The sequence below is a fragment of the Gallus gallus genome, chromosome 1 (genome assembly GCF_016699485.2).
Source record: "Gallus gallus isolate bGalGal1 chromosome 1, bGalGal1.mat.broiler.GRCg7b, whole genome shotgun sequence".
Classification (NCBI taxonomy): Eukaryota; Metazoa; Chordata; class Aves; order Galliformes; family Phasianidae; genus Gallus; species Gallus gallus.
The window spans coordinates 60482532-60495551 of NC_052532.1; the positions used below are offsets into that span (position 1 = coordinate 60482532).

Consider the following 13020-nt stretch of genomic DNA (forward strand, 5'->3'; position numbering starts at 1 on the left):
CTCAAAATCCACAGAGTACGTTTCTGAGGCGTTAAAGAAGTTTTAATGAGGAAATGTCCCATGTGTAATAAAATTGGGCTTATTTTGGGAGGGCTTACGGAGAATCAAATGAAAACTATTTGGGATTCTAACATTCCCATATCTGGACTAAGAGTGTCCACTGCACAAGCACAGCCTGCATTGCTGTTTTATGTCTGCCTATGATCAGCTTTTTTACAGCAAAATATTACACTCTTACCAAGCAAACTTGAAAGAGAAAGGAATTCAGACACCAAGCTAAATATATGTTCTGAAATTGCTTAGTCCAGCATTTAGAGCATATTGTTGTAGGCTTGCATTTAAAAAAAGACTCTGAACCAGCCAGCTGAGTGAGCTGAGCTGCTAGCGAGCAGATCAGAAACCACGCCATAGTGGTGGTTACTTCCCCTTCTTGCACAAAGACCTCAGCAACATTGATAAAACGATATGAACCGCCTAACGCATTGGCATGGTGTACAGGTGCTACCAGTTTTACAGGTGCTAAAAGGGTGTATATCTTGGTTTTGAAACATGAGGGGTGGATGACCAAGAAAGTGTCCATATTCTGGCTGTGAAAATGACAGACGTAAATTGACATGAGTTTTGTGTTTTTTTTTAAACCAATATTTGTAACTATTCCATATATTGTCTGTGAGGAACACATTACTCTTAGAGCCAGGGAGATGGATTTGGTGTGTAGCAGTTTGCACAAATACTCAGTTTCATGTTCTAATGTGTCTCTCATCAGTGTTTTAACTCTGTATATTTTGAGTGTTGTTTTGGGATTGTAACTGAAATAACGCCAAGTAATGCAGTATCAGCTCTATCTTACTGGGAGATTATTCCATATTCAAACATATTCAAACTTTTCCATCTTTCCATTCCATTATTCACCCTGGTAGTTCTAATATTACTTTCCTGTATTACATTAACCCTCTCTGGGGTTTTATGCTTTAAATATTTATAGGCTGCTATAATGCCCAAATAATCTCATTTCAAGTCCTGCAGAATAATTGTACAGTAAAAATACATTTTAACAGAACTTTAAGCCGTTGAAGGAGGTAAAAAATTGCTTTGTGAAGAAGAAATCTTTGCAGCATTGTAGTTGACTTCCTTTTCTTGATAGTGTTACTTTAGAACTGACTGTCAGTACAGGATAGATATTGTGAGATACGTTATATATATATGGCACAGTGAGAGGACAAAAAAAAATGCAGATTCAAGAAATAACCATCATTTTTCTGATATGTCTGACAACATACAGAATATTTGAATTTGGGCAAAGAAGCAAAGCACCAACCAGGATTTTTTCACAGTGAGGAGGAAAGCTTCTGCAGATGCTGAGCACAGAATTTACACCAACTGAGACATTTGTGTGATTTGTGCCTCATGCTATCTTGGGCTGCAGCCAAAAGTGTAAGCTGCTCAGAGCCTGTTTGAGTCCCCTGACATTACATATTCCCTGTAAAGCAAGATGTTTTTAAAAAGTAATTTACTTGCTGTGATATTAGAAGTCCTAATGAGTGGATCTATACTTCCTTCTGGGTCTTTTGCAAACCTCGTAATGAATGTTGTGTAATCTCTGTTGCTTGATTATAGATCTAATTTTGGATACTGATGTTTGATTTGGAGATTTTTAGTACTTTAGGAAAGACCAGAATGATTTGCATTTCCATGGCCTGCATTGTTTTGAATCTTAATTGCTGTCCCTTAATCACATAATCACTAGGAACTTGAAACTTCAGACACTTACTGTTGTTTGCACAGCAGGACTGTTGGTAGGGCTAAGGACTGTTTCCCATCTGAAGTGTTTGCAGATTTGCATCCTGTCTCCAGCTGTAATGGAGAGGACAATGATTTGGGCAAAGGCGCGGGGAATAAACAGCTCATGGTTCTGGTTTCAGGCACGGGGAGGAGCTAAGCCCTGCATCCCAAACAGGGTGGCACCAACCAGAGGAAATGAGCCTGACTCATCAGAAAGCTTTAATAATTTGCCCTTTATACAGACATATCTTGGGGCAATCTGCATACTCAGTCTTCATGTGGCTGACCGTTGTGAAGCCATGGCAGTATCTACAGATACCTGACCGTTGTGAAGCCATGGCAGTATCTACAGATACCTGAAGTTTTGTCCTGTCAACCTACAGCAGTTGAGAAAGTGCAGAAATCGAATCCTTAGAGTTGGAAGGGACCTTCAAAAATCATCTACTCCAGCTCCCCAGCAATGAACAAGGACACTACAGCTAGATCAGGTTGCTCAGGCCCTGATCCAACCTCGCTTTGAAAGTCTCCAGGGACGGGGCATCAACCACACCTCTGGGCAACCTGTTCCAGTGCCTTACCACTCTCACTGTAAAAGCCTTTTTCCTTCTATCCAACCTAAATCTCCTCTCTTTGAGCTTGAAGCCTCACTCTTACTGTTTTCACAGTCTGGTTTTCATTGGGATGTTGCTTGTATTCCCACAAGGCTAAACATTTTCAGCTATTGATGGCAGTTAATAGCTTGTGGAGGGATGTGTGAGAAGAGTTGTTTGCAGGGGCAAAAAAAAAAAGAAATATAAATAAAAGCTGAGGTTTTTAGACTGAAACAGCTGAGAGAAAGGCATTGGAGTGTAGATGTCATATATATGGATGTGAAACATTCCTAAAAATGTGTTGCATCTCAAAGATGGTCAAAATATGGACTTCAGTTCTGCTACATTTGAGGCTACTTGTTGGGTTCTGGTGCACACCATTAGTTCGGAGAGGCGGATGTTTTGTGTTGGAATAAGCTGTCAGCAATTTGTGTCAGCCCTGCTGGGGCTGCCTGCATTTAGGTAGTCGTATGGGGACAAAGGAAATCGAGAACTTTTTCTAGGTTACAGCAGTTTTCAAATCCACCCAAATACTCTCTCATGCGGGCTTCTCACCTGCAGCTTTAAGACGTCCATCAGTCTCATGGGATCTCTGGTAAACACCGAGTAGATTCCCTGGAGTGCTTCATCAAGATCAAGTGCAGCAAAAGACTCAGTGCTGTCTCATTCTCTGCCCAGCCTTGGGCACAGATTTGAGCAACATGAGAGCTGCTGTGACCCATGTCATCTGGCAGTGGTCCCCAAGAGCTTGTTTACACAGGATATTTTTTCACGAGAATGTAATTACACCGCTGAAACTACATGAGCGTGAAAACTTTGCACGTGTAGCAGAGTTAAGCCAGGTAAGGAGTTTTGTTGTAAGCCGCATCTAATACCAGTGTGGTGTGTCACCAATAACCACCCTTGCTACTGACAAACCGCACGTAGAGGCCATGCACCAGCTGTGGACTGTCAGCATTACATTTCAGCTCTGTGCCTTCGGTCCTGATCCCTGTGACCTGCGGGAGCTGACCAAGCGTACAGTTCTGCACCGTGCAGAGCCCACACGTGTTCTGCAAGGAAAAAGGCAATGTGAGGTTACTCTGCATGTATACTGATATCTTCAGTCAAAGGATGATGTTCCTTTTATTTTTTTTGTGTAGGACTTCTGCGTTAGCCAGGGCTCGATTCTGCAAGGTGCAGAGCGCAGGTGTGAGGCACTGACTGTCCCTTGTTCCCTGCCATCAGCGGCCCAGGAGAACAGTCATTGTCCTTCAGGAATGCTTGACATCATTCGGAAATGCTGAGCACCTTCCAGGACTGGAACTACTGGGATGAACAGGGCAGAAACAGGCTCATGCTTTGCATTTGGCCCAGGCTATGCTTTTAAAGGACATGAGGAAGTTCTTTATTCTGGACTACGAGCCTGCTCTTGCTTTGACTGAAGCAAGTGGATTTTGTTTCTGTACTTTGATGTAGAGAGTAGAGATTGATTTTCATCAGCTTGTGGCTGTTGAGTAGCAAGTCAGGCAGTCTGGCTGCTCCACAGCATCACAGGCAGGCTGAGCCACAAACACAGCATCATCATTTTTTTTCACACCTTCCTCTGCTCACCTTCATCAAACAGCTCCTCTTCATTAAAGCAGTTCCTCCGCTTCTCTGCTCGCTTTACATGTTATGACACTGCTGTGAAGCACAGAATTCACTGAAGCCTTAGAGAGAAATAGATAAATGAGACATCTTGAGCCATCACTACAGAGAGAGAAAAGGAGGACATGGTGCTGATTTCAGCAAACACTCATGTTTCCACAACACTTACTCACTGTTAGGCTACTCCACAAACCTTTTATGTAAAGAAAATTTGCAAGAATAGCAACGAAGATGACATAATGAATGAAGTGAGCAGTTATTTTTGGCTGCCCCCAATTTGGGTGACATTGAGTTTGGCCACAGCACCTGCCATGATGGCTTGATAAGGTCTGAAATAGTGCCTGAATAATAAATGAGGCTCACATCTGGTAAAATTCAGTGTTTGAGGTTTTTTTTTTTAATGTTCTTTTATCATGTTCCTGTTGCTTGACTTTATCTGAAGGGATTATGTTTAGAGAGCATACATAGACAAATAGATATGCTAATAAAAAATGCTATAGTTGATAAGGTACAGGCAACACGGAGCATTCAGTGCAGGCTACAACCAGCTCCAGACTAAAAATGGTTACTAACGTAACTGAAATTTGTACTTTGGTCATTAAAAAACACAGATAACAAATGAGTAAATGATCCTTTTGACTGGTTTACTTTCAGGAGGCTAGATTATATTTGTCAGTGTAGATCAAGAGAATGGTGAAAGAAGGGAAATAAAAGGAGTTGCGCTTTCTATTCTAGTAACTAGAATGAGGGGTCGAGGGGGAAATGCAGGTTTCAATCTGATAAATAAGTGCATGATATATGCCGGGCTTATGGCAGTGTTGTTGCAGGCCAGGAGAGCTCGGGAGGGACGTGTATTTCTAAGCCCTGTGAGACTGGCAGTTCTCACTCTTAATCCAGTTCCCATCTTCTCTGCTAGTGGAGAGAGTACCCACGTTCAGAGGCTTTGACAGGACTCAGCATCCAACAGCATCTGATGGATCACCTATTACAGTCTGAAGACTTTAAATCTGTCCAAGAGTGGTTTCCAAAGCTCAGAATGAACGATTTTGTAATCAGCAACCTGACTTCCAGAGCTGCTTGATAGTACAAAATCTCATTAAAGATAAAAGACTAAAAGAAAAGTAAGCCTTCCAAACAATTTTCCAATTAAAATTGACTTTTCTGGGGGGAAACAGAACAAACCAACAAAAAACTGGTTATCTGGAAAGTTGATACTCTAATTTCTCAAATGCAGAATCCTGAAACACCTGGTATCACCAACTCCCAGCAAGAAGCAGCATTACTGAACACTGTGGCAGAAGCCTGGATTCTAGAAAGATCAGGGAAAAAGAAGAAACTGCAGTAGAAACATTTGGCTTGTCACAATTGTTATATGGCACCGTAGCTGCAACTTCGTAATGTGCAATAAAACTGACATGACGAGTTTTCTTTGAAAAGCACTTTGGTTCTGGAATAAAATCACATGCATCAAAAATATGGCATAGCCTTCTGTATTGCATAATGTATTGCATAAGAGAAAATAGAGAATAGCTGTTTCACATTAATGCTTTGTCACATGGGCAGGTGAGGCATGCCAATGGTGAATGAAATTTCGCCGTGGAAAGCAAATGAGAAAAAGAGTTTCTGATTCAGTCAACTTTAAAATCACACTTCATTCACAGTAATGTTTTAAACTATTATAGTTCCAAGCATGATGACTATAACTGAAAGAGGTTTGACGGAAGGAGGATATTTTTACCATGTCAAGTGTCAGCCCTTTGGATTTAATCAGAAGAACATTTAAGTCTCATTGCCTGTAATTTCCCGAGCACAGTCAGAATCCTTATTTTGATGGATTTTTTTCTTACAGCAACAGGAGAAAAAGACATTTCTTTAAATGGCTGAGGATTTCTGGCATTTAAACTATTTTAATTACTTGTTTCTAAATGTAGAACATGTATAGAATTTAATGCTTTTTGAAATCCTGCTAAAATTCTGAGATTTTCCATCAAGCCCAAACACATTTTAATGGACTTAAAAAAAAAGAGAGAGAAAGAGAGAAAGAGAGAAAGGAAGAAAGGAAGGAAGGAAGGAAGGAAGGGAGGGAGGGAGGGAGGGAGGAAAGAAATGAAATTGAAGAGCAAGCAATCCCACACTCTTTATTACATCCGTCATTTTTTTGGTTTAACAAAATGAAAACAACACCCACATAAAATGTAATTGCCAAAAGTATTCCATTTTATGTTATTATTATTATTATTATTATTTTTTGTGAGCCACAGAAGGCAAAATCCATCATTCCTTCCTCCAGGTCAGCTGCTCAGCCTTTGCAATTATTTTTTTTTCAGAGATGACTGCTATACCCATCTCTTCCCAGTAGAGGTGCCAGTGAGAAAAACTGGGTATTAGGGCTCTCGTACTCAAGACTTACGCAAGACTGAGTTTCAGGAGTACCAAGGAATGTGCTGGATCAGACACCTGGGAGGTGCTTCTTTACATAATTACCACAGTTTTCTAGTAGGAGACCGCCTCAGGCTCTCTGTGGCTCTGCGCTGTGGGGCTTCAGGTCTCTCCTATAAAGATTTTGCTTAGTTAAGTAAGGGAAAATATATTTAAGGACAGTGGGTGAAACAAACTTGTGTAAGAGAGCCTACACGCAATGTTGCATTGAAACCACATGTGGACCATGTAGACCAGTGGGAGGTGGTTCCCAGTTGCAGCCTCAGCACCTCTGCAGTGGATCATTTGGTAGGTAGAGGGCTGGGCGCAGGCTTGCGCGTTGCCTGCTGATGATGTCTGATGCTGCAAGTGGAATTCACCAAGAAGGCTGTAGGCTTACACCACAAGGAATGATTTGTCTCTGTGTTATTTTAGGTACGTACTCATTAAGTTGCAACAAACATCAGGCTAGAGTAAGGTCTGCTGTCTACTCCTGAGTTTGCTGCTTATCCCACCCAAAGAGCTTGTAAAAACACAGCAGGCAATGGAGGAAAGCAGACTTTTGCTTGAATGTAGCTCCAGAAGGTAAGAGCAGCTGTGAAGTTAGGGTGGCACAAGCCAGGCTACGTAATAGGGCCTTGGCTGAAATCCTTGCTGGAGCTCTTCTACTGTGTCCTACTGCTCTTATTAGTATCCAGTTATCATGGATGTGCCCGCTGATGCTGCAAATGAATCTTCATTCCATTACGAAGAGATGCACAAATGCCTGTAGTCAAGTGGTTAGTGAACTCGAATCCTGCTTCGTGTTAAAAATGTTGATGGTCAACTGCTGGCAGTAAGGATGGAACAGACTGAGTTATAAGTTTATCAGTTTTGATCCAGTCACATCTTCACTGCTCATCAAATTATGCCATTTAGCTCAGCATTGTTTTGAAAAGTAATTACTCAGTTGTGTCAACGCAGTTCAAGCAGACCAAAAAGAATATGCTAACTCAAACCAACTTTTGCCATAAAGGTAGGGTCGAGAAGGATTAAGCAACATAGAAGTCTTTGCTGGAGAGTTGTACAGCAAAGTACATTTTGCTCCTTTTGTGGAGGCCGTATCGTTATGTTGTTTGCTGTTACGAAGAGAAGCTGAGGTACAGAAGACAACACTATTCCAGTTAATATGAAGTGTTAAATTGCGTAGATGAGGAGTGCAAGCGCATGAGAACTTCTTGGCTTGGTGTTTTGTGGTTGGGGGCTGCAGAGTTCTGTGAGGCCTCACATCAGCAACGCAACGCACAGCTTCCTCTAAACTGCTTTAAAAAGCATCTGAAGAGCCAGAGTGTCTCCTGCGAATGTATCCCTGACAGAACTCCTGAATTACAGTTGGTTAAAAGGCACGGTACCAAATAATTCACGTCTCCTTCGGTACATTCCCAGTGACTTCTGACTGCTCACGTAAGATGGAAAGCGCTCGGGTTTGGTATGTTGCGACGAAAGAGGAACACGATATAAATAACCAGATGACTGGTGTGTGCCAGTGCCTTTTTAACCTGAAAGTTCCCAATTTGTGTCACCGCTCATGTGGGCTCTGCTGCTCTTCTGACCGCCGCACATCCCTTAACACCGCTACGCTGCCAAAGTCATTGCTCACACGGTGAGAGGGTAACGATCGTTTTCAGGGCAAAGTCTGACAATGCTGTTTCTTTCAAATAATCGGGAGCGCAGTTTAGGGTACGGTTTATTTGTATTTAGGCTGCGTGCCGTGGCACCGGGGCCTGCACTTCCCACATCGCATCTCGGCAGCGGCAGTCGGCAGAGCGCACCCCTACCACCTCCGCGTGAAGGAGCGAGAACTGGGAGGCGGCCCTCGCGCGGCAGAGGCCGCTCCTCCCGCGAGAACTACAACTCCCGTGAGGCTCCGCGCGCGCCCGCGGGGCACGACGGGAGCCGCGGCCCCCCGAGAAACGACGGCCGGGGAGGGCTCGAGGGCGGGCGCGCGTGCGCGGAAGGAGGCGTGCCCGGCGGCTCCCCTCCCCCTCCCTGCTGTGTGTCGGTTTCGGGCGTCCGTCGCCATTTAGCGCGGAGACGGCCCCGAGGCGGCCGCGGCGCCTCCGCTCCCTCCTCCCCGCCGCGGCGCGGGGCGCCACTCGGACTCGCGCGGCCTCCGCTCCCGCTCCCCCGTGTGAGGCGGCGGGCGGTCCCCGGTGAGGAGAGGCGGCGGGGGGCGGCAGCTGGAGGAGGAGGGTTTCCGGCTTCCCGCGAGGCGGCGGCGGCGGCCGCTTCTGCTGCTGAGGGAGCGCGGCCCGGCCTCGCGCGGGCGGTGGCTGCCTGGCGGGAGGGGGAGGCCGCGGCCGCCATGGGCGCCCCTGCGAGGCGGGGCTGAGCCCCGCGGCCCCTTTCCCTGCCCTCGCGGCGGGCTGAGGGCGCCGGGCCCGCCCGCTGCGAGTGACCGAGCGCGGCGGCTGCTGCCTCCGCGGCCTGCCCCCGCTTAGCCGCCCCTTCCCCCTTCCCCGTCGCCGCGGGCTCTCGCTCCGGGGGTTCCCGGGCCTGCCCCGGCCTTCTCTCGCCCGCCCTTCCCTCCTCTCCCCGCCCGGCCCCGCGCCCCGGCTCTCTCGCGGTGCTCCATGTCGGCCCCGCTGCCCGTTGCCCCGCTGCAGGATGGATGCAGACGCTAAGCGGGGAGCCGCCCCGCTGGCCCAGCCTCCCCAGCAGCCGCCTCCCAGCTCCGCCGCCGGGAGCCCTTGGGACCCTCCTGTCTCGCAGCTGCGGCTGCGGCCGCGGCCGGGCGCGCTCCCCGCGCAGTGAGCGGCCTCTCCCCTCGCCTCCCCCCGCCCCGTCTCGCCCCAGCAGCGCTTCCCCGGGCCGCGATGTCGGGGGGAGCCGCGGACGGCGCACCCCCGGCTCCCCGTTTCCTGGCTCCCCCGCCGCCGCCCCCCAAGAACGGTTCCAGCTCGGACAGCTCCGTCGGGGAGAAGCTGGGAGCCGCCGAGCACGCAGCCTCCGGGACCGGCGGAGCGAGCGGCGGAGCGGGGAGCGGAGGCCGTAGCGAGGAGTACCGCCGCCGCCGCCACACCATGGACAAGGACAGCCGAGGGGCGGCAGCCACCGAGCACCGCTTCTTCCGCCGGAGCGTGATCTGCGACTCCAACGCGACGGCCTTGGAGCTGCCCAGCCTGCAGCCCGCCGCACCCTCGGCCCCCGTGTCGGGAGGCAGCGCCGCTCCCTTGGTCTCTCCTCCCGAGTGCGTCCGCACCTCTTGCATCGCTGTCGGCGCCTCGCAGGCCCCCTCGCTGCTACAGCAGCCCCCGCCGCCCGCCCCGCTCCCCCTGGAAGGACGCTCTGCCCAGGAGCCCCCCGCCACCAAGGATGCTGCCCCGCTGCTGCCCAAAGAGGAGGAGGACGAGGCTGCCGCTCTGCCCCCCACCAGCGCCGCTGGCAGCACGGTGACTGCCAGCCGGGAGTTCGAGGAGCGGAGGGCACAGCAGGAGGACATAGAGGAGCTGGAGACCAAGGCGGTGGGCATCTCCCCTGACGGCCGCTTCCTGAAGTTTGACATCGAGATTGGAAGAGGCTCTTTCAAAACTGTATATAAAGGACTGGATACTGATACCACTGTGGAAGTCGCCTGGTGCGAGCTGCAGGTAAAGCAAATAAAAATGGTGAATTACCTGAGCACAGCCAGGCTCCTAGGTGCTTGGCTGTGTGCTTGATGGTGATTAAAAACCCATCCATTCGAGGTCTACATAGACAGGGAACTGCGGATCTTACCTGGGTTCCCCCCCCTATGGAGAAAAGTGCAGCCGTTCCTTGGAGTCTGAATAATTTCTTTTCTTTTCTTTCTTTCTTTTTCTTTTTTTTTCTTTTTTTTTTTTGCTTTTTATCTGAAGAGAATGTCCTGCAGTTCTTGTGCCATCTTGCATTTTACCACCAGCAGAAGGTAACTTGGAGGTTTGTAGAAGTGCTTGAATGCAGTTCAGACCAGCTCAAGGAAAATTTCTGTCATAAGTTAATGACAGCAACTTTTCAAAATTTGTTTCTAAGTGCTTCTCTTAGAAAAATATTAAAATGCAGTTTTCACAGATGCTTTGTATGTCTGTGGCACTGGGTTATTAGAGGCTTAGAATATACCCTAAGTCGTCATGCTGAGCTGTGCAAAGCTGTTTCTCATTCTAAGAACTGGGGTTCTTGCTTGATACAGGTACAAGGATGAAATTAATCATATCCTTTATGAAGCTTTGAAAAGCCTCGTGCTTAGCCTTTGCAGATGACTGGTAGATAAAACTGAAGTGAGAATAGGGCCACAGTTCTCCCAAGCCTGATCTAATGATGGCAGAAACACCCTTAGTTCATGCGAGTCAGAGCTTGTGTAACTGAGAGACAGGTTGCTGTGCAACAGCCTTAAAAGAAGTGGGAAGAGCTGGGGTACCAGGAGCAAGTATCTGGTGTAGTATTTGGCTTTCAAAGCCTCAGTGTTAAATTAAAAAGATAGTGCTTACTTTTTAGTGTTGTTTCAGTACAGTCTACAGAGGGATTCATGTACTATGGCTTCATTATTCTGTGTGTTCTGATGCAATTTAGGGCAGACAAAAGAGCATTGGGTCAAAATCCCAGGAGCTTTGGAGGAGGATCAGAGCAGATAGCTCCCTGCAGTACTATAGGGAGACTTTGTTCTCCTCAAAAGCAATTTTGTATCTCATCCTTCAACAGTACCTTTGTAGATTATGTTATTGCCCTTGCTCTATGTTTAGTGGCTGTGGAAGTGAGCTTCCAGTTTTCTGAGACCCTTAAGCACGTGCCCTTCCTACATGCTGTTCTTCCTGTGGCAGTCTGAGTGTGAATTTTAAGTAGTGTTGGGCTCTGCTTAAGCTTTTTGTATGCAGTTTGAACTGAGATTAATCCTCCAAAAAGATATGACTTCTATTTGAAATGTTAATCCTTGTAATTTTAGAGTTTCTTTATGTTAACCTCTGAAATCTGTTTTAATCTTTACAGTGTACTTACTGATCAGAAACTAATGACAGCTTGGCATCAGTCACTTTCCAATAGTACAACCTCTGTTGAACTGTCTTAGTCATCTTCCCAACTATGTGAATGGTCCAAAGAAGCACCTTTGAAGCAATGTAATAAAAAAGCTCATTTATGAAGAGTGTGTTGCTGAGCTTTGGGTTGTTTGAAGAATTTCATGAGCATTTTCTAAAATGGCAGTGAGACTGCAAATATTGGTTGGGGGAAAATGTTGGATGTTCTTCTTGAGAGCTACATATACTGGAGGAGTACCTTGCAAGTGAAGTTATTTTAAAGGCTGTAGCTTTCCTCTCATAAGGAGACTGCATACAAAATGATGCTTTTAAAACATAATTTTTGTAGCTTTTGGAAGTATTTCTTGAAGGAGCTACTCTGTATGGATAAGGGTGTTAAGATAAGGTCTTGTTTTATTGCGTCTAGAAATAAAAGGAGGAACTTGGGAGCTGTTGGTATGATGGCTTCCAGCTCTTCTTTATCTAGGAAAACATAAATGTTGACAAGACAATGAAATTCTTTACGCGTGTTTTCTGTCAATGTCTGAATTCATGAAATGGTCAAAATTAAAATGTCATCTTGGTTTTCTTGTTTGATGTATCTTGAAGATTGGTGAATCTTCAAAGCACCCTTACTTTGTGGAAATACGAATGAATTTCTTCTATGCTATATTACAGCAACCCTAACTAACTTGTGCTTGCTTTTAATTGCCTTGATGTGTCATTTTACTGCTAAAAACATTTTTTTTTAACCTGTCCTTATGCTAGCAAGTGTAGACATCCAAGGTGTCCCACCTCTCCAGAGTCTTCTATAGTGTCACTGTAGTGCTGCCAGAATGAGACCACTTAGGTTCAGTTGTTCATCTCTGCACTTGTCCAGAGTAGATGAGGATGTATCATGACTCTTCGGAATTACTTTCATTTGGACTTTTCTAGCATGATTTCAGTGCTTCAGTTTCTTAAAGTTCTGCTTGGAAGAAAGGAGTATGCTGGCTGCTTTCAGCTCACTTGAATTAGTGTTCAAATGTAAGAGCAAATGTTGTAGCAGGAATTACGTGGATCAAAGACGGCATGGGGGAATGTGTAATAGTTGCATTGTCCATCATTGTGAAGTCACTGCCAGAGACCATCTAATTTTTATGTCCTCTGTAGAGGCAGAGGGTAAAATCTGGGAATATCAGTTTCTTCTTGAAAGGAGTGTGGTTGCTATTTTATCAAATACAGCTCAGGTTCCCACGGTGCTGATGATTCCTTGGAGCATATTGTTCTGTATCCTGAAGAAGGCTTTCCAGCATCATTGTAATTCCTTATGCTTGATGTACTGAATTGCAGTGGAAATAGGAGAAAGACATGACATTCTATGGATAACTTGCTGCTGTGAAAACCTGCAGCAGGAGAGGTCCTGGCCCAGAGTTCTTAATTTTTCTTAATCTGAAGATGATGAAAAGGTGTGATTAGAAGGAACCGAGTATTTCAAGGTTGCTGATAGATACCTAACAAAAGTCTAAGGAGGGCATAGGCAATCCTAGCTTAACTTGCTCCTACAGACAGGCTACGAACTGTAACTGAACCTAGTTTAAGCATTGGATGCAGGT

At 46.2% G+C, this 13020-nt stretch overlaps 1 protein-coding gene and 1 long non-coding RNA gene across 15 annotated transcripts in view; both read left to right on the forward strand.

Annotated features, from left to right (window-relative positions):
- Window positions 1-2351: 2351 nt before the first annotated feature.
- LOC124417239 lies at window positions 2352-5609 on the forward strand. 2 transcript variants are annotated; one of them, XR_006931608.1, is made up of 3 exons: window positions 2352-3214; window positions 3515-5122; window positions 5236-5609. It is a non-coding gene; the product is annotated as an uncharacterized LOC124417239 (long non-coding RNA). The 2 variants fall into 2 exon arrangements; XR_006931609.1 differs by having other exon boundaries at window positions 4918-5122; window positions 5236-5591.
- A 2874-nt stretch (window positions 5610-8483) lies between these two features.
- WNK1 (WNK lysine deficient protein kinase 1) overlaps window positions 8484-13020 on the forward strand; it is a 98713-nt gene continuing 94176 nt past the window's right edge. For all 13 annotated transcript variants that reach the window (XM_040650576.2, XM_015286692.4, XM_015286704.4 and 10 more), the window contains exon 1: window positions 8484-10048. In XM_040650576.2, the coding sequence (XP_040506510.1) occupies window positions 9275-10048 (774 nt within the window). In that variant the 5' untranslated portion in view covers window positions 8484-9274. The remainder of the gene's footprint in view (window positions 10049-13020) is intronic.